Source organism: Microcaecilia unicolor, chromosome 1 (assembly GCF_901765095.1).
Source record: "Microcaecilia unicolor chromosome 1, aMicUni1.1, whole genome shotgun sequence".
In the NCBI taxonomy this organism is placed as follows: Eukaryota; Metazoa; Chordata; class Amphibia; order Gymnophiona; family Siphonopidae; genus Microcaecilia; species Microcaecilia unicolor.
The window spans coordinates 713,768,347-713,790,113 of record NC_044031.1 but is presented as its reverse complement, the minus strand read 5'-3'; the positions used below and the strand labels follow the sequence as shown (position 1 = coordinate 713,790,113).

The 21,767-nt window shown below is 39.2% G+C and overlaps 1 protein-coding gene across 2 annotated transcripts in view; it reads right to left on the bottom strand.

Moving 5' to 3' along the window:
• Nucleotides 1-21,767, bottom strand: part of LOC115460646 (tropomodulin-2-like) — a 74,983-nt gene that overhangs the window by 10,892 nt on the left and 42,324 nt on the right. For both annotated transcript variants that reach the window (XM_030190413.1, XM_030190414.1), the window contains exons 4-8: nt 15,049-15,171; nt 13,647-13,733; nt 6,727-6,857; nt 5,585-5,692; nt 2,979-3,122 (exon numbers count right to left, since the gene is read on the bottom strand). In XM_030190413.1, coding sequence (XP_030046273.1) covers nt 2,979-3,122; nt 5,585-5,692; nt 6,727-6,857; nt 13,647-13,733; nt 15,049-15,171 — 593 coding nt within the window. The remainder of the gene's footprint in view (nt 1-2,978; nt 3,123-5,584; nt 5,693-6,726; nt 6,858-13,646; nt 13,734-15,048; nt 15,172-21,767) is intronic.

The window sequence follows — 21,767 nt, the reverse complement described above, 5'->3', positions numbered from 1 at the left end:
GATGCAGTATTTCAGAAACCTCTGTTACTGATGAAGTCCTAGTAAGATTACTGAAAATCCTAAAAAACATCTTTGAATTAGAAATGCCTCCACCTATTAATATTTTATAAGACTTTTTTTTTTTTGCTACTGATACTTCCTTCTGATGTTTTGTTTTTTTTTTTTTATTTTGTGCCATGATTTCTTCTACTGTAAATCTGGAGATTTTCTCCAGGCCCTCTCTAATTTACAACAATCTTTTCAAGTCTCTTAATGTGTCAGTGCACCATGGAGATTTGGATGTTCATTTGTGTTAATTCCTTACTAAGGGAACTGATTTAAACCATCCTCCACTACTTTATTCTATTCTGATACAATGGTGATTGAAGCCCCTCTAAAACTCAAATTTCCATTTACATATGACCAAAACGTATCTGCATCAATACTCCTGCTGGGACCCAAATTATAAAATCTCTGCAAGACAAAAAAAAATTTGAAGCCTTACTGTATGTACTTACCCAATCACTGAAACGTTTTTGTTAATAGATAGTCTAAAAAGGTTTCAACTAGTCCAAAACACTATTGAAGGATTTGCATTGGCTGCCAATTTCTGCTAGGATAACATTTAAATATGCATGGTTTTTAAAGCTTTTCATTTGAGAGCACCAATGTATCTTTCCAATAAGCTATTTAAACAACATCATTGCTGCCTTTTGCACTTATCTCATTGCTGCTTACTAAAACTTCCATATCTTTGAAATTAACTTCGACATGAAAACAGGGCTTTCATCTCTATGGAAGTCCTTACCTTCTAGTGTCCGCAATTCACTTACCTACCTTGGATTTCATAAGGTTTTGAAGACGTGGATATTTGAGCGTGCTTTTGCCAGACTATAGGTGTATCAGATAATTGTAGATTTTTTATTATTATTCTGTATGAGTTTTATGTTATGTTGACCTATTTTGGTTTATATTGTAATAATGTTTTGTTTAAGGTTTGTAAACCGCTTTAAAAAGACTTTGCTGTATAAAGTGGTATATTAATTTATTAAATCAAATCAACTCAGAGAGAGAGAGGCAGAGTTGCAGGCTAAACCATCAGCTGGGGGCTACTTCAGAAGTGACCTCTGATCGGTTACAAAGAAAAATTTTGAGAGAGCAAGAGATGACCTGACACTATTCTAAATAACTCTTAACACCTTAACACCTTCTAAATCTGCTTACCGTACTTCTTATTTAAATTACACAAATAAAATGGCATTATTCCTAATAAACCTTAGCCTGCTATTCTCTATGGAAGCAATTTTCAAAATCTCTGCAGAACTTTATAGACCCAGAAAAATACTTTCTATAAAATTAATTCCGTTATCTTGCACTAAAAGCACTTCTGCTTTAAGAACAACTTCCCCCCCCCCCCCCCCCGTCTTTCCCAGGTCTACATTAAACTGTAACAAACACATCACTGTAATACTCTACCCCACCTAGAGTAAGTTTAGAAAGCAGTAGCATATACTGAGCCCAGACATGTTTTACTCCTGATGGAATTCCGCACAAAAAAACCAAAAACATTCTGCGGCAAAAAAATTTAAATTCTGCGCACAAAATTGGCAAGTTCTGCAAAATTCTGAAAGCTTGTCACAATTTAAACAACATTTTTGCTAATTATTATCCAGAATTTACAGCAGTGGGTAAAGGTTGTTTTCAGCTTAAAAAAAAAGAAAGAAATGGCCCTGTACTAATCACAGGGATTGGCACGCAGTCATTTTTGGGGGGAGGAGGGGGAGCCTTTACTGCCACCTACTTAGATGACAGTAAGGGCTTCCATGCTAACCTGGCACTACAAAAATACAAAATATTTTTGTCATGCTGGAAGCAGTGTGTGCTGGGGGTGGGAACTACCGCTGGGCTTCTGCAGTAGCCCAGCAGTAGTCCCGATTTGGTGTGTAACAACGCTGCGGTAGCTGTACCGCAGTGTTGTAAAAGGGACACCCAAGGTAGCTGCAGGCTTTCCATGAGGTGCTGGGGTGGTTAACAAAGATTAATCCCCATCCCCTCTCTATCCCCACAGTTAAATTTATTATTCTTCCCCTCTTCTCCCTGTTCAAAACTGAAAGGAAGATTTTCAGCCCCGTCGACGCACCCACTCACCATCCATTATTTTCTCCCAGCCTCCCTGCACCTACACATCATGCATTATTTTTTTCCAGTCCCCCTGCATCCACACACCACATATTGTTTCCCAGTCCTCCTACACTCACACACCATGTATGCTTTTTTTTTTCCAGTCTTCTTGCATCCACACACCCCTGCACTCTTTCCTGCCCTGCTGAAGTTGCTCTGTGCTGGTACCACCGTGTCAAATGGCCACGGAGACTTCACGTGGTAGCCTCATGAGACTACCACTTGAAGTCACGGCGGCCAGTTTGAAGAAGTGCACCGGCCAGACAGCAACAGAAGTAGCGGACAGGAAAGATTGGAGTCCTTTCCTGCCCTCGAAGAGGCCACTAGACCACCAGGACAGATGAAGTTAGGTCGGGGAGAGCCACCGAGGCTCAAAGAGGGGGGTCAGCCAGCCAGCCAGCTGGCTGAAGTGGAAGTTGTACTACTAAACGGGCAAGGACAGGCTACAAAAGACTGTTGACATTTCTGTGGTAGTACCATAGTAACCGACATGCCATTTGGATTGGATTTAAAAAAACAAAAAAAAACACAGAAACATTACTGTCTCTCAGCCACGAACGAGCAATGCTTTCCCTAGACTGCTGAAGGGACCCTCCCCCTTTATTCAGCATAAAGGAGGTCCCATGACGTGTGTTCTCACGATGTGCGTTCTAACTCCCGATTGGCCAGATCGCAAGGATTCTGCGGGGAAAATGCTTAATCCTGCACCCCTGGGGCATTATATGCAAATTTTGTGCTGCACAGTTGCACAGAATTCCAACAGGAGTAATGTTTCCTTCTTGTTAGCAAAATCATTTACCAGGCAAATTCAGTCTTACCTGGTTAGCAATCTTGATCTCTGTCAAAGTTTCATTCTCTTTCAGTGCTTCCACCAGTGCCAAAATACCAGCTCCAGTGATGAAATTGGTTTCAACATTCAGACTCTTCAGTGTTTTGTTAACTTTCAACATGTCTCCAAGGGCCTGGCAGTACAGAAAGAATATATCCACTGCAAACCTTGCCATTCAAAAAATACATTTTCTAAATAATGCAATTTATAAAAATGAGGCAATTCCAATTGCTAGCTTTTAGTCTCAGTTCTGGCAATCTATTTCTTCAAATAAGAAATGTGTAGATATATTAAAAAAGGGAGGCTCAATCCTCCTGCCCTGCCAATAGTTACTGCATCAGTATATCTTTACAGGGTCAAATAGCAGGGATGTTAACTTCTAATATTCAACAGTATGCAAAAAGAAACCATCAATCACAGCCCAAAATCTTGCATTGGACAAGACACCTGTTCTTAGCCAAAGGGATGCAGTACAGGAGAAGCTCAAGCAGCAAGGCCAAGCCTACAAGACAAGTCTCAAAACCGTATTCATGAATGGCTAAGTATAGAGACTGACTGAAACCCAATCAACACCGAAGATGAAACCAAAATCGGCATGCCCCCCCCCCCCCCCCCAAGAGAGCAGGTGGTCATCCTGGGCCACCAGCACTACCCCTCCCCTGGCAGAGATCAGGTCATGATAGGCCAGCTCCACCCTCCCTGGAACAGAGCAGGTGCCGCTGAGCCGGCCCCCACCACCACCCAAAGGCACTCCCAGGTCTACCATTAACTGCCAATAAAATAAATAAATCTTTAACTAGTTTTAAAACAGAGTGATAGTAAAAGTAGGAACCACTATTTTCACTTGCATCAAAAATTTGCTTACAGAAAAGTAAAAAATCACATCAACTGAAAAACAGATTAAAACTTCAAAAATGATTGAATAATAAATAGTAAAGGCTAAAAAAGGAGCACAGAGGTGTATACAAACTTACAGGTCCCCGAGGGTGGGGATAAATAAGTTATAAATATATTAAAACTAACCTAAACTTGATGTCCCTTGATTAAATATATTTGAAATGCAATTTTGGTGCCAAAAATGTTACAGTCTAAAGAGAATCCACAAAAAGTGGAGAACTCAATAGATCCCACGAGGATAGCCTGGCTTATTTTCCCACCTTTTTATTTTTCGCCAAAAATGTTACAGCATCACTGGAGGTCAAAAAAAATGAAAACACTTTTTTTTTTTAAAGAGGGCTCTTAAAAAAAATAATAATAAAATGGGGTACTATACAAATAAATACTTATTCATAAGAGAGATGCTATGTAAAAACTTTACCCTGAAGACAACAGTGGATCATTTAAAAGTGTCAATTTTAAATGACTTATTTTTGCAACTGTTTAAAAATGTTGTAGATATCTGCTGTATGTACACACCTCTGGGCACCTGAAGTTTTACCCTGTTTTTCAGTCGATGCGATTTTCACTTTGCTTCCTCTATGCAAATAAAGAAATTGGTTCCTACTGTTACTACTATCCTGTTTTGAAACCTATTTTTTTTGCATGTGTTATGCTGCTCGGTTTGGAGATCTGTACTATATGATCCTTTCAATTGAATATTTAGCAGCCTGGGTAAGTATGCTTTTTCCTGAGATCTGTACTATTAGGTCCTGTCAATTTGGAATAGAGCTTTATCTAGCCTGCTTTAAATTGTTTTTTGTTTTGGTTTTTTTACTAGACACACAACAGTACTTTTTATGGCTGCTCCACTGCAGAGGTCTGTACTAGATGGTCCTTTCAATTGGGAAGTAGTTTCAATTGCTCAGTTCTGGTTTTGTACATCCCTATTATGCTTTTATATTCTCTGGATACCCCTACATGTGCAACCTTACAAGCATTTTAGGCGACTGCCTAGGTAAAGTATGTGTTGTATTTTGGGGGGATTCTTTACTTATTTCTGATTCTTCTTACCTTGGGGCTCTGTGTGACTCAGTTTAATGTATTTTTTACTTTTTAATATAACATGACTGACACTTTTTAGTCTGGATCAGTATATCAAGTAATAAATCAAACTTCTCATGCTCCTATTTTTATTTTTACCCTTAGGTGGATTGTCTGTCCATACATACTTATAAATGTGTCCCTGAAGAAGTCACTAGGTGCCAAAACACGTTGGGCATAGGGATTATGAAATAAAGTGTTTCAGACCTATTTATTCCATTTTTATCAAGATTGCTTTCAATTGATTAAGGAATTTAAAAAATGGCTACCGGCTCAGTATATGCTGCTCAGTTTCTATGACATTATTGGTTTGCAGCATTTGGACCTCTAATTTTTTCTTGCCACAGTATTGAATTTTCACATAATTCAAACTTTTGGTGAGACATGCCATCAAGTTGAGGAAAGTAAAGTAAACCACACATCAATCGGGCTCAAAATACTGTATTGCCCTTGTAGAAGATACTTTATTCAGCACCAGCCCTCATCTGGTCCAGCTAGTGACCGAAGAAAAGGGAAACACTGACCAAAAGAAAACAGAGGATGAAAAACATGTGGTACAGTCTTAAGTAAATGTTTTTTTTCATGAGGACTTTCAACACACAAGGGCTCACTTACAATGGCTATGGGGTCATTGCTCCTAGTTGCTGCAAGGCTGAACTTCCTCACATGGGTGTTGGTTTCCAAAGCCTTTGCAAATTCTTTCAGGGTTGGAATTGGAATGTTCTGTAGTTTGAGGAAATATGGACAATAGCATTAAAGTCAGTCACCTCCCTACAGATCTGCAACACTTTCCATACACAGGGTTGGCCTTAGGGGGTGGCAAACTGGGAAATTGCCCTGGGCCCCCAAACCTGCCTCAAGCTAAAGAAGGCATAGGCTGAAGGTCAGCTTTTGGGCCCCTCCCTCCCTGGTTTCTGTCCTAGGCCTCCAAATGTCTAACTTCAGCCCTGTTCATATAACCAGCTGTGCAACTATTCTCTGGCCAGGCAATTTTCTTCTACTCTCTGGGGCTTCCAGCTCAGTTGAAGCCAGTTTTTATTCGCCTATGCTGCTATGAGCCTTCATTCACAACTCCTGGCTGGGGCTCTTTCTCCAATTTTAAATAAGCTTCTCTAAAAATTAGCCCACTGCATTTCTATGGGAGAAGCAGTTACATCTCCTGCAGCTCAGAAAAACTTTTAATACAGTGAAACACAGTAGATAGGGAACACAAATACACACACACAAGCACATGTCCAGAGGAGTTAGACAGATTCCATAAGACATGCCCTGCATGCTTTTTCCCCACTTGTTTTTTCACTGCTATGAAGGCAGTTTAACTCTTTAAAGCCAAGTACACTGCAACCTGTTTGTTGAACTTTAGTTCTGTGTGTTAAAAGGATTACCATGAAAATCAAACCCCATCAAGAAGTATGCTTAAAAAAAAAATTATGCACATGAATATGTTGCCATAGGAGAGAGAAACGGCCATTGAACCAATATTTTGAGGGATTTAAATTTTTTTTTAGTAATTTACCATTTATATTCTTCCTAAGCCATCAGAGTACAAGGTGGATTAAAATAAAATAAACCAACCCATACATATAATCAATAAAAAAATGTACAATAACTTCTTAAATCACAATTAAAAACACACATAGAAAAAGAAAAAATGTAGTGGGTCTAATACCCCCAGGTAGTCAGCCATTATATGGCTCGAGAATTTTGCAGAATGGATGCCCATTTGACAAGTATGAGCAGAATCTACAGCCCAGTACCTTAATGTTGTTGAGATTCACTTCCAGTAGACTGGGATCATTTGCTTTTATCCGCTGCAAGCTTTCTTCTACATTGGTGGGATTAGGTGGCTCCTCAAATACAGGTTTAACCTTTTCACCTTTCACCACATCTGCAGCAAGACACAAATACAGGAGACACATTCAGGATGCTATTGAAGAAATATTTCTTAGTGTAACATCATTTTAAAACATTCATATTATTGTACAGTATATTTCAGATCAACACCATTTTTGAAACTTGTCAAGTAAGGGTCAGTAATTTTGAACTTAGTGATTTGAAGAAGGTATGGCTGCCTTTGTTGGATCTGGATAAGCAGAATTGGCAGATGAACGGTATTCTTCTCTTGAAGAATTAGATATAGTAGCACCAATGAAAGAAGTGGTTTTTAGAGAAGGCTATAGGTCAAGCCTTTGGATAACCTCGGCAGTGCAGCGTGCAGAGGGAATTAAGCCAGAGTGAGCGTCAATGGCAAAGAACTAGAGACAATGATAATTTTGAGAGAGTTATAAGCTACGTTTGATGGAATATTTGTCTTTTTGCGAGAATGAGACAAATACATTTTATAAACTTAAATTTCAAACTGCTTTACATAGACCTAAAGAATTGTTCAGTACAGTAAAACAGTTAGTGGATGGCCATAAGAATGATATTGTTCATGGGGGGTCCTGATCCAGTTGGCTTTGCAGCTTTTCTACTGCAAAAGATGGAATGGTTAGAGATGTTATTGGAGACCAATGTGAATCCGAGTATGAATGATGAAGAGATGGTTAGTGAGGTTTGGACTGTAAATCATTATCTCTAGGGAAAGTTCCAAAAAATGTAAAATTTCTACGGTAAAGCCTCTTTTAAAGAGTGACCATTTGGATGTTCTGGAATTGGGTAATTATAGACCAATTTCCGTTGTTCTTGTGGTATTGAAGGTAATTGAAAAGGTTTTTCGACAACTGATTGTGTATGTGGAGAAGGCACAGTGTTTAGATGATCATCAATATGGTTTCAGGGAAGGACATAGGATTGTTGGGGGTCAAACATTTTGCTTCATTTTGTTCCTCAGGGCTGCTTGTCTTTCAGCAATATTAATATTTTTCTTTTACCTTTATGCACATTGTTAAAATGTTTGGGGGTGCAATACAAGTTGTATGCTGATGACATACAGTTTGTATTACTTTTGTTAAATTAACACTTTATCTTACCAAAATAGTGCAATGAATGGAGGGTAATTGTTTGAAATTGAACATTTCGAAAATGCAAATTCTTTTCCTCTCTGGTACAAAAGGAATGGATTATCCTAAGGTTTTCAGCATGGACTCTGTTAACATTCCTATTGTCCAACAGATTAGAAACTTGGGGGTGCAACTCGACACTACCTTGTTCATGAAAAATCAAATTGGAAATATAATAGCAAAGGTTTTTTTTTAATTAAGGATTGTACGGCGTATTAGATCAATGGTTTATGTTGAAAACCTTTGTAAAACTGTCCAGTCTGTAGTTTGTCCACTGTTAGATTACTGTAATGGTCTATTAAAGGGAATTACCAGTAATATGTTAAAGGCACTGCAAGTTGTTCAAAATTCCATAGCTAGAGTGATTAAAGGTGGTTCACGCTATGATCATGTTGCGTCAATTTTGAAATCGCTGCATTGGCTCCCTGAAAAATTTCAATTGAGTTCATAATTTTGTTTTTAAAATATTGAATAATAACTTTTCCCCCAACTCTCAGTGCCACTCTAAGGTGTTACCAACCTGCTTGCTTTTTGAGATCATCTCAAGGTTATCAATAGAAATCAAACAAAATAAAACATGGAAAAGAAAATAAGATGATACCTTTTTTATTGGACATAACTTAATACATTTCTTGATTAGCTTTCGAAGGTTGCCCTTCTTCCTCAGATCGGAAATAAGCAAATGTGCTAGCTGACAGTGTATATAAGTGAAAACATTCAAGCATTACTATGACAGTCTGACAGGGTGGGAGGAGGGGGGTGGGTAGGAAGTATGCATGGGGACATCAAAGCATATCATTGATATTCTAACAGGATGGGTGTGGATAGGTGAGGGGAGGGTGATCAACAGAGACATTCAGCTTTATGGTTTATAATGGGCTAGGAACCCCAGATCCTTGTTAAGTCCTTTCTGTTGGGTGTTAAAATATTCAATCATTCTGACTTCAAAGGTCTTACGTTCTTGTATGGTTTTAAAGTTACCTTTCAGGATTCTCACTGTGAAGTCACTGGTACAGTGTCCTGGTCCTGTAAAATGTTGACCTGCTGGCACCAGTATTGTTCATATGATGTCTATGTAAATTGAATCTTGTCTTAAGCATCTGGCCTGTTTCTCCAATATAGCATCCTTCGTTACATTTTTTACACTGAATGATATATACCACATTGGAAGATGAGCAAGTGAAAGATCCCTTTATGTTGAATATCTTTCCTTTGTGGATGACTTTGGGGTCCTGTGAAATATTTTGGCATAGTTTGCAACTGGATAAATTACAGGGAAGTGTGCCCTTCTGTTCCTTTTCAGTCTGTGATGGAAGTTTACTTCGAATTAGCTTGTGTTTTAAATTGGGTGGCTGTCGGAAGGCCAGTACTGGTGGGGATGGGAATATCTCTTTCAGTAATTCATCCTCCTGGAGTATAGGTTGTAGATCTCTTATGATTTTCCTCAGTTTTTCCAGCTCTGGATTGTATGTCACTACAAGCAGGATTCTGTCTGTGGATTTTTTCTTTTTGTACTGTAGCAGATTCTCCCTGGGTGTTTTGAGGGAGGAGGCAATATTCTTGGAGATTATTTTGGGGTTGTAGCCCTTCTGTTTGAAAGATTCAGTCAGGCTTTTAAGGTGTCTGTCTCTGTCCCCTGGGTCAGAGCAGATACGGTGGTATCTTGTGGCTTGGCTGTAAATGATGGATCTTTTTGTATGTGAAGGATGGAAGCTGGAGTTGTGGAGGTAGCTGCATCTGTCTGTGGGTTTCTTGTATATAGATGTTTGTATACAGCCATCACTGATTGAGACCGTGGTGTCCAAAAAATTGACTTTTTCTGGGGAGTAGTCAATTTTGAATCTGATTGTAGGATGGTATGTATTGATGATTCTCTTCAACTGCAAGCAACTCAGATTCTCTTCAACTGCAAGCAACTCAGATTCTCTTCAGCTGCAAGCAACTCAGATCCACTCACTGCAGAAGCCCTGATGCCTTGCTCCTCAACATGTGCTCATCAATCAGCTGGACCACAGCATGCTTGTAACAAGGACTTGTAAGTTAACCTACCTGCTACTTTGTTCTATTTTATGCACAGATTATCTGTAAAGATCTCTTAAAACCTACCTCTCGTGTGCAATTGTATATTAAATCAACCTTTTTGAAGCTAAAAATACGGTCTCCTTGTGTTCTGAGTATATGGTATCTTTTATATATATTTAATCTATTTAATTTATTGCAATTATCACCTTTGGTGATTGGTGGAGAAATTAATATCCTAAAACTTATAAATACAGCACCTGCTCTTAAATTATAAACAGTAGCGAGTGCGCTCTAGAGCTATTTTCCCCAAAATAAATAATTTCTTGTAACATATTAATGTTACACAGCTACTTGATGTGCCTTCATTTCATCAGGTTTATTTGGAAGCATTTAGATCTTCTATTTTTTACATCAAAGGTCCGAAATTATGGAATGCATTGTCCACTGAACTTCATTTAATACAGAATTTAGATCAGTTTAAAAAGCTTTAAAAACTCATTTTCTCAGGCTTTTGGTTCCTCTGATGTACGATACTGTTTTATTTTAATAACATATATATTTACCTTGTAGCATGTTTTATTTTAAGAGTTATATAGCAAAATTTTGTATAGTTTTTTTTAACCAGATTGATTACCAGATTATCTGAGATTGTATAGCAGCACAGACCAATTTAGTAAATTATTGAAGACATTCTTGTTTGAACACGCACAGAGCCAATGCTTGTGTCTTTACTTTGAGCACGGTGTTGCATTCTTCTGGTATGTTTGTTTTTATTTATTATTGTGTATGTAGCTTTGTGATCAGCCTAGTTGTAGGCAGAATAGAAATTTTTAAATAAACAAACTCTATTCAGGCTACACCTAAACACTATCTTTAGTTAACGTCTGCAAATGAACCTCATAAAAGTATACGTGGTCATCGCAATTTTATAATAGCCATTGCCTGCACGTAAAACATCCTTATACATGGAAAGTTTTATAAAATTGCCCCAACTGTGTCTGTAAATTTTGTAAGAGTGCTCTCCTCTCCTCTTTAAGAGAAGAAATGATGGATGCGAGTTCAAGATGGCTGCCGAATGAATTGGGTGTGCAAACAGAGCTCCTGTGATTTACCATAAATTTTGGTTCTATTGCCTTCTAATGCCGAAAAGAAGGGAGAAAGCTGCGGCTGCAGCTTCCCAGCATCTTAGACCCCCCTCTGTTTCAGGTCCGATGGATCTTTATCTACAGAGAACTCTAGATTCGCGAGCGTCGGTGAGTGGCCTGCTGTCTCAGCCAAGGGGAGTTGGAGACCCACAGCAGAGATCTGGGCTGGAAGTTTCATTAAGCCCCAACTATAGAGTCCCTCCCCCACAGCCATGTGGAAGCAGTTCTCAGATTGTGCAAGCTTGGATACCGAAGTGTTGCCAAGTGAAGCAAGAGAGGAAGCAGTTTCAACTTTATCAGAGGCATTGAGAAGTGCTCAGACTTCCAATTCAACTGCATAACTGGCAGAGTTTTCGGTGGGGGAGACAGGAGAGATGATTGAAGATGTGAAGATTTCACAACAAACTGAGGTAGAGAACATTTCATTTACAAATCTTTTTAAAAAGCCCTCTGTTGTGACTCTAGATAGTCTGTGGTCACTGATAGCTGACTTAGGGAAGGCGTTATGCCCCCAGATAAAGAAAATCAATGAAGAAATGCTTATATTGAATGGGAGAGTAAATGAAATAGAAAATGACTTGAAATCAGCTAAGGCACAAATCGTTAAACAGGAGAAAGAACGGCAGCAAACATAGACATTACAAATGACTATGCTTAACGATTTAGTTAATCTCAGGAGAAAGACAGAGTTCCTGGAAAATAGTTCTAGAAGCAATAATTTACGTTTCATCAATTTCCCTCAACAATCTCTGATCTCTCCCCGTGAGATGTTAAAAAAATATATTAATGAAATTTTGGAAATAGGGGAAGAGAATATTCCCCCGTTTGTCCAGGTCTTTTACCTCCCTGTGAAGAAAAGTGAGGAACAACAGATACAGAATAATCGAGATAATCAAGAGCTTAATGTTACAGTTTTACTGGAAACTTCTGAATTAGATCAAATAACACCAACTACATTAGTGGTGACAGTAGCTCTAATTCCAGACAAGACTTGGATATTGAAGTAGTTTTTCAAAAATAAGGATAAAATCTTCAAAGGATTAAAAATTCGAGTTTTTCCAGATTTCTCGCGAGAAACGCAAAAACGACGTCAGAAATTTCTTCAGATGAAACAAGAGACAAAAAATTGGAGCTACATTTTTTCTTAAATATCCATGTAAATGTTTGGTCACTTATCAGTCACTGAAATATGTATATTATGATCCTATTCAACTCTCTTCTTTTATAACATTTAAAACTCATAAGATAGAATAACAACTGTTGAAAATTGATAGTGAATCTGACGCAACCGATTTATAATGTTGATTTTCTTAATTTCTCCAATATAATAGACTCCACTTGTGGACTTTTGTGAAGTTTTTTTTTCTTTTTTTCCTTGTTTTATCTCTATTAGAATTATGTTCTATCAAGCTTTATTGTAACTATCCGAACTTTCTTTACAAGCTTGTCAAGTTTGTTTGATGTATAAATTTGAAAAATTAATTAAAAAAAAAAAAAAATGATGAACAGGCATTGAAAAAAATGTTTTCACCTCTCATCATCATTCTCGACTCCTCCTCTTTCACACTGCTTTTTCCTTCTCTTATCCAGCCTCAGAGCCAGCGCAGAGAGATAGTGGGCCACCCTTGGCCAACCTTCAGCCTTAAACCCCACCCCCAAGTTTCTGATAATTAAACTCAACAAGTAGTGTGGTTGTCAGGATGTATTATTTTTCTTTGACTGCAGCTGCTCTTTGCTTCCCCCTTCTTTCCTGTCTGTCCTATACAGTTTTGCCTCATTTCATTTTGACAATCTCTTCTCTCACTTTTCTACCTTCATCCCACCATCTGTCTTGTCTGTTTTCTTTCCATATTCCAGTCACAATTCTGGTACAACTAACACACTTCTTTGACATAACCAATCAGATCAGCAGTAGCTCCTCAGGCTGGCAGATGGAAGAAGGGTCTATTGCTAGCTCACTGGTTTAGTTGGGGACAAATAGCATTAGCTCCTGGTCTTGCTGTTGTTGTGTAATTCAAAGCACAAAATCCAAACTGTTGCAAATACTCATCTAAGCTATATTTCCTGTACTACTTACCTTAACTGCATGTTGTTAAATATGAGGTCAGTTCCAAGCCCTTTTCTGAAATAGCCATTATCTCAACTTTCATTCATGTAGCAAGAAAAAATAAAATTAAACCTAACACGTAAAACCCAGAAGTGCATACAAACTTGTTGTGGAACTATACAAATCTATTTTCAAAATAAGTTAGATAATAGCTACCAGTATCTATATAAAATCCCCATCTGTCAATTTTCAAAATGTATATAGTGTGTGGAATTGAATATGTGACCAGTCAGACTCATGATATCTGTATAAAATGGCTGAGCTAGAGTGAGAGTGGAACCAATTAGGATTCTGGTACCTTAAATATTCAGCCATGATCTGGATAATCTATGAATTTAAAAAAAATATGCTGACTGCAGACACTGAAAATTTCTAATTCCCCTCCTTCAATAGTTACTTACCTTTTGCACTTGCTTGGTTATCTCCATCACTGGTTCCTTGCTTATCACCTTGTGCTCTGCTGACAAAATGCTGCACTCCAAGAACAGCTGCGGACAAAAAGACAGCCTTAAAGGAACTGAGCTAAATATTTCAAAATATGGAGCCAGCACCACTTAACCTTACAGTTACAGTTTATTATACTTGCTATATCGCTTGGCTTAATATAAGAACACAGCAATGTACAATATAAAGTCAAGGTAAGAAAGGAACTCCAAAACTAGATAGCAAAGCACACAAGACCACACTCTAGTAAAATATACAATAAAATAAAAACCAGGAAAACAATGACAGCTAATTCCCTTGAGACGATACACCAAAAGCAAAATAGTACGCTTTCAAAAATTGTTTAAACTATTTCAAGGATCCTTCAGTCCGTACCACTAAAGAGATAGGGCATTCCACAGACTTGGGGCCAAAAAAAAAGGCCCCCATGTGGCCACCCATTATGTCCTAGACAATGAAGGTACTGTAGTCTCAAAGCAGATTCAGAACTCAATACTCTCCATCGAACATATAGTAACTAGACTCACCAATGAAGACGGTGTCCTCTCATAGTAGGCCCTATGAGTCAGGACCATCACTTTAAACATAATCCAAAATTGTACCAGTAGTCAATCACATTATAAATACAGAGGGGTAATGATCAAACTAATTAACCCTTCCAACAACCAAATGGCCACAATCTGTAATGTCTGCAATTTCTTGATGTTACTTTCTGTTATACTGGTCAATGCTATATTACCATAGTCCATGAGAGACAAAATGAATGAACAAGGAAATGAAACAGGGACTTATCAAAATAGCCCCTAATCATCCTCAAATCCGCAAAACAGAAAACTCCCTTTTGCATCATCGACATAACCTGATCTGTAAAAGCCAACTAAGCATCTATTACAACCCCCAGATACTTACTAAAAGCAATACTGAGAAGGAGGGGTAGGCTCATTTATCAGTCACCCAACAAGATGTAGTTTTACTCATATTTAAGAATAATTTACTGTCAGTGATCCAACAAGAAATCGCACACATACAGTCCTATAATGACCTACAGCAAGCCCTGGTGAGGACACTCTGGCCACAAAGAGAAGGCTGTCAGCATAAGTGTATATGTTCATACCATATGCCTTACCAAAAATAATAATGACTTTTGTAGGGGAAGTTGTTGACAGCTAAAGACACTGCATCAAAATGTGAAGGGCAAGTTATGCAAGTTATTTCTTTATAATCTGGGATTTGAGAATGGTATTTTCAGGGAGAAGTCAAGCCTGTAGTAAGTTTTGAATTGCTAAAGCTGACATCCTACTTCAAGGGGTAAACAGGGTATGTGCATAAAGCCATGAGAGAGAGACAATGGATTCTAACCTGCAAGGTCACTGAGTTCAGTATCCGTAGCACTAGTCAGGGCTTCTTCAAGTTCGGGGTCAAGGATCACCTTCTCTTCTCTCCGAGTTTCTAAGGGCTTGTATTTAGGTACAAATACTTTTCCTAACAATTAAAAAAAAGAGAGAGAGAAAACAAATATTTATTTTTCATCTACACAATGAGAGCAGGTTTCTGAAAACATTTCTGCAGGTAAATATCTATTTCTGCAGTAGAACTCAGTTAGAGCCAGAAGAGTGTTCCACCTTCCACTCCAGATGCAACAGGGAAAAGGATGCCAGTTCCACAAGGTTCAACCTGGTGACCTGGAAAGAAATCACCTTTGTTTACCTGGTTAAACTGACTTGTCAGAAAATTACCCACCAAATACATATACATAATATATCTGGGTAAGAAGTAAGAGTTCCTAGGAACATGGTTAGGATAGAAAAACACAATATGCCTAGATTATTGGCCCAATATTCAGCTATGGCGATCAGTATTTATTTATGAAAACTTGATATACCATCAAAATACATACATGAAGTGCCACTACACCGGGGGGGGGGGTAACCTCAGTCCTTGAGGGCCGCAACAGTCGGGTTTTCAGGATGTCCCCATTAAATGTGTGTTAGATGTATTTGCGTACAATGGAGGAAGTGCATGCAAATAGATCTCATGAATATTTATTGGACAAATCCTGAAAACCCAACTGGGTTGCGGTACTCGATGATTGAGGTTGCCCACCCCTGAATTAGGCAGTTCACAAACAAAATTAAAAATCAAAAGATGAGATTACAATGGTCAGGTTGATAAAGTGAGGAAATGAAGGAGGAAGAAAAGAGGAGAGGCGAGTCAAGAAGGGGGAAGTAAGGAGAAAAGAAGGAAGATCAGGCAAACACCAACTGATATAACCAGGTTTTAAAGTTCAATTTAGGGTAATATTGAGATCACATTATTCTCATTTTAGGCATGCAGAAACAAGAAGAAAACAATCTCACCTGCTGAAAACGTAGAAGCAGCTCCTGCGACTGGTACAGATATGACCAACAAACTGCATTTATTAGAAAAACAAAAACTATGCAAAACAAGAGAAAAATGAAAATAAATAAATACAGACAGAATGAAATGATGATCATTTTTTTTCTTCTGCAGCAAATAAACACAACACAAAATAAAAAGTACTAAAAAAAGATGAGAAAAAAATTTTTTTAAAAAATGTAACTGAAATGAGAACTCCAAGGAAACGCATATCCTTAAAATCAAAACAAGAATATTTCCACAAAACAAAAAACTTATTAGAGAATGAGAAAATATTCATGCCTGCAGCAAGTCAAAGAACTAGCAAAATGATCACAAGATATTTTTCATGGGAATATTTTATCAAGACACTGTCGGGAATTAATAGTAATGATGAACATTTAACAGATGTACAGCATGTACAAAGGCTTTCCCCGCTTTCTATGTGTTACTACACCAGATGGCTTCTCCTCAGATTACGAGGATTCAATCTGTGGGAACTAATCACAATTACCCGGCCCCAGGTAGAGAGCAGGCAATGAGGAAAGGTAATAAGATGACAGAAAGTAGAAATTTAGCACTCTGCAATGAATGGGTTACAACCTCCCTCTTACAGTTCCGAATTCTTAGTCCTAGATAACACTGAAAGAATAGGACACACGGCTCAGATATTTTAAGAAAAATAGAAAAGCTGGCTTATTAGAAATATTGACAGCAGTAAGCTTATTATCTTGTAGCAGTAACAGTGTCAGTCTGAGAAAATACACTTATGCAGAATTACCCAAAATGATTATAAAGTACCGAGTCAAGTACCTGTCGAGGTGGAGTAAAGATAACACACACTTGCACCTAGTCCTGAATTAGTCCTGAATTATTATTAGAACACTTAACACCTTAGGCACTATAAAACAAAAGAGAGAAGAGCAACCTGACCAATAGAAAGGCTCCCTCACACTCATGAACTTAGCTGAAGTCAGTCAGGGAGATGATGAAGGAAGCAGGCAGCAAAGCTGGGGTGGCAGACACTCTCTTTTTCTCCGGATAGTCCGTTAGCAGTCAAGCTCTCCCCAGCCAGACAAGAGCATGCAAGGTGATGCCACAGATTAACGAACCTTCATTATGTGGCGGGTTTGGGCCAACTGATAACAGCTCTCATATGAACTGCCCAAGATAACAGCCAGTTAGATATATTATGCTTATAAAAGAGGTTCTTATACCCTGTGGTGCCATGCTGACTAGAATAACAAAGTCTGATGTTTTCCAGTGTTGTGTCTTTGGGGGACCAAACAACTGATTTCTTCTGACCATGAAGTTCCCCAGACCTGTAAAGTTACTTTGCCTTGCTCAGGCCTTGATGTGTCAACAATGTGCCTGAGGTCTGCAAAAAACTTTTGCAAAGGAATTGATACTGGCCTAACCTGTTGCAAGAAAATCAGGTTCATAGTACTATGTGGAGGGGCATAATCAAAAGGGACGCTCAAGTTTTGTTGAGGACGTCCTCGCAAAACGTCCCTATGGAGGGGCGGGGAAACCTGTATTATCAAAACAAGATGGACGTCCATCTTTTGTTTCGATAATACGGGCGGGGACGCCCAAATCTTGAAATTTAGGTCGTCCTTAGAAACGGTGATCCCTAGACTTGGTCATTTCTGATTTTCGGAGATAATGGAAACCAAGGACGCCCATCTCAGAAACTACCAAATGCAAGCCCTTTGGTCGTGGGAGGAACCAGCATTTCTACTGCACTGGTCCCCCTGACATGCCAGGACACCAACCGGGCACCCTAGGGGGCAATGCAGTGGACTTTATAAAATGCTCCCAGGAACATAGCTCCCTTACCTTGTCTGCTGAGCCCCCCTAAAACCCACTATCCACAACTGTACACCACTACCTTAGCCCTTATGGGTGAAGGGGGGCACCTACATGTGGGTACAGTGGGTTTCTGGTGGGTTTTGGAGGGCTCGCTGTTTCCTCCACAAACATAACAGGTAGGGGGGGATGGGCCTGTCTCCGCCTGCCTGAAGTGCACTGCACCCACTAAAACTGCTCCAGGGACCTATACTGCTGGAGCTGAGTATGACATCTAAGGCTGGCAAAAAATATTTTGAAAGATGTTTTGAGAGTGGGAGAGGGTTAGTGACCACTAGGGGAGTAACGGGGAGATCATCCCCGATTCTCTCTGGTGGTCATCTGGTCATTTCGGCCACCTTTTTGTGCCTTGGTCATAAGAAAAACAGGGCAAGGTAAAGTCGTCCAAGTGCTCGTCAAGGACGCCCTTTTTTTTCCATTAGGAGTCGAGGATGTCCATGTGTTGGGCACGCCACAGTCCCGCCTTCGCTACGCCTCCGATACGCTCCCTTGAACTTTGGCCACGGAAAGCAGTTGGGGACGTCCAAAATCGGCTTTCGATTATACCGATTTGGACGACCCTGTGAGAAGGACGCCCATCTTCCAATTTATGTTGAAAGATGGGCGGCGTCCTCTTTCAAAAATGAGCCTGATAGTATCCTATGCAGGGCCTGTTTTGTCCCTACAAATCCCAGGCTGAAATCTACTCTGAAGAGATCCTCTTGTAAACTCAGAAAAACATGGATTTAAACCCAAAATCTTGTAAGCTGGATTTTATTTTTGTAACTTTTGGGGCAGATATTTGGCTTACTAGCTTTCTAAATTAATATTCCCTTTATCCATTATATTTTAAGTATTGCTTAGAAAGCAGCTGTACATAATGTTTAAGAAGGCCGAGGAGAAATCACAGCAAACTGTACATCTGCAAAATTATTTAGGGAACCAATGCCTAGTGAATCTTTTACATACCATTTGTTTGCTTTCATATGAATCAGTTTATACTTGAAATAATAATTTTCTGCTAGACAGCACCACCAACTGGCAGGTAATAACTTATGAAAAACCTTTTATAGATAAATGGGCACCTGAGGAGTCCAAAGAGGTGCCTATTTTATAAAGGCAACACAGGCACCTGGCACCAACAGAGCAGTACCCACAGATGAGACCTGAATTAACCAATTCTCTTTAAAGAGTATTCCATGTGAAGGTCTGCCTCTTATAAAATGAAGACATTCTTCATTGTTAATGAATGTTTTTCTGATTCTTGTCTAGTCCATTGTGTTTCTGACCCCATCCCATCCATCCAATACTTACTTCCAAACATTTTTTGTCAAGAAAACAGTGTATACAATAAAGTCAGAACAAGTAACATTCTTGAGTTTTGTGTATAACAAAATTATACCCCCACATCTATAAGACAAAAATGAACTATAAAGACCTATATAGCCTTCCAAATCCATTGCCTACCCCATTCAAAAACTTGCTCAATTACAGCCAGATTTGACACAGTTACTCCTTGCTTTTTTCTTGAGCTGTCTGCTATCAGGTGCAGTTACTGATTTGATGTAATCAGGATTTCTCTTCCTTTTGTAGTACAAACTTACTATATATAAAACCAGGTTTACTGTTTCTTTCTTATATACATCTAAGAGAAGGATATTAGTTTACCTTCATTTTTCATTTAAGAAAATCAGCTTCCTCTACGCTTCGCTTTTATCCTCACTAGGCTTCACTTTTACCCTCACTTTAAGAAGGTAACAAGTAATACTCTTTTTTTGTACTAGGGGACTGGTAGTCCCTTCATTTCTTTTTATCCACAGGTACAAACAACTCCTGCACGTGAAATATGACAAAGAAACATTGTGCCCCTAAAGCTGCGGCTCTCATTACAGCTTCTGCTTCTGTCCAGAGTGAATGCTTGGCACAAGACAAGATTCTGGTTTCATGTGATAAGTGCATGCACATTGATTCCCTCATGAAAGAAATACAAGAACTAAGAGAAGAGGTGGCAAAACTAAAAAGCATCTGTGACAACCAGAAATTCATCCCAGAGACACAGAAACATTGGTGATCTCCAGCAAAGGGACAGAAGACCTTGTGCAGAAAGAGGACAGCTGGACACAGGTCACCGGATCCTGCAAAACCAACCCCCCCCCCCCCCAACTCCATCTTCTGAAGAACTGAAGAATCACTTCACAGCCCTGGAGGCAGAAGAAATTGGAAACAACAATTAAAAATCCCAAAGCCGCCAGATCAGTGGCCAATAAGAAGTGAAAGGTGTGTTGTCTGCCTGGTGCCAAGATTCGAGATGTATCGAAAAGACTGCCTAGACTCATCAAGCCTACTGACCACTATCCTATGGTGCTCATCCATGTTGGCACAAATGATACTGCTAAGTATCCTACTAAACATATCAAACGTGACTTCATGGCTCTAGGTCAGGTGAAGCACCTAGGTGCTTAAACATTGTTCTCATCGATCCTTCCTGTTGAAGGTAAAGGCCGAATGAGGGAAGCTTGCATCCTGGAGCTAAATGTGTGGCTGTGTAGATGGTGCCGACAAAAGCGCTTTGGTTTCCTGGTCCACGGGATGATTTCTCCCAAGAGCTACTGAGCAGTGATGGTGTCCATCTTTCAAGGAAGGGAAAAGTGTCTTCAGTACCAGGCTGGCTAATGGACTAAAGAGGGCTTTATACTAAATTACTACTACCATTTAACATTTCTAGAGTGCTACAAAGTGTACGCAGCGCTGTACAAACACAGAAGAAAGACAGTCCCTGCTCAAAGAGCTTACAATCTAAATAGACAAAAAGTAAAGCATTTAATATTTAAGCAGTCAAGCACAAGAGAACAGTCACAGAAGGACTGAAGATGTTGAAGGGTGGTCAGTGTGATTAGGTGTAACTCTGGTTGGAGTAGTGGGAGAAGGTGATAGAAGAATAGAAATGGGTGAGGTAAAAGTAATGAGTGGGTTGATAGGGAGGTTATATAAGACATGTCACTCTAGGGGTGGGTGGGTAGAGGGGTAGGGTGGCGGGATTAAGTCTAAAGCAGGAGAAGGTATTCTCTGCAGCCTAATCTGTGAGATAGAAAATGCTCTCTGAAGCTGCTGCTATAAGTTGTTAGTTTTCTCTCCCTGAAAGAGATCCAAGCCACACTCACGAAGTTCAAACTGGCTGTGGGATGAGTGAGAAAAGCCCCAAAGTCATTAACAACCCTCAGGAAGGTGAGCCATCAAATATCCTTACAGAAAATGGGAAAAAAAGCAACATCTGGATAGCCTTGCATGCCAGTGCCCATAGTATGGGAAACAAATGTACAGATCTAGAGGCTGCAATGATCTAGAAGCCAACTTGGATTTAGTGGTGGTCACAGAGATGTGGTTCATGGAGAACCATGACTGGGATATAGCTATACTTCACTTTAATTTCTTCAGGAAGGACAGGGTAGGAAAAAAGGATGGAGGAGTGGCATTATATGTTAAGAATAACATTAAAGTGACAGAACTGCAAGACATATGGTGTAAGGAAGAAGCACTGTGGGTTAAACTGGCAATATGAAAAGGAAAATATATTTATATTGGTGTAATATACAGGTCACCTTCACAGTCAGAACAATTGAACAGAGACTTCACTGAAGACATCCACAAGATAGCTAGGAATGGGGCAGTACTACTGATGGGCGATTTTAATATGCCGGACATCGATTGGGGCATCCCAGCTTCAAAATTGTCTAGAAGCAATGAGATCTTGGATTCTCTACAGGAAGAAGTGTTTCAGCAATGGGTGACAGAACCAACGTGGGATACAGCTATTTTAGACCTGGTGCTTACAAACAGGGACAATGTTTCTGATA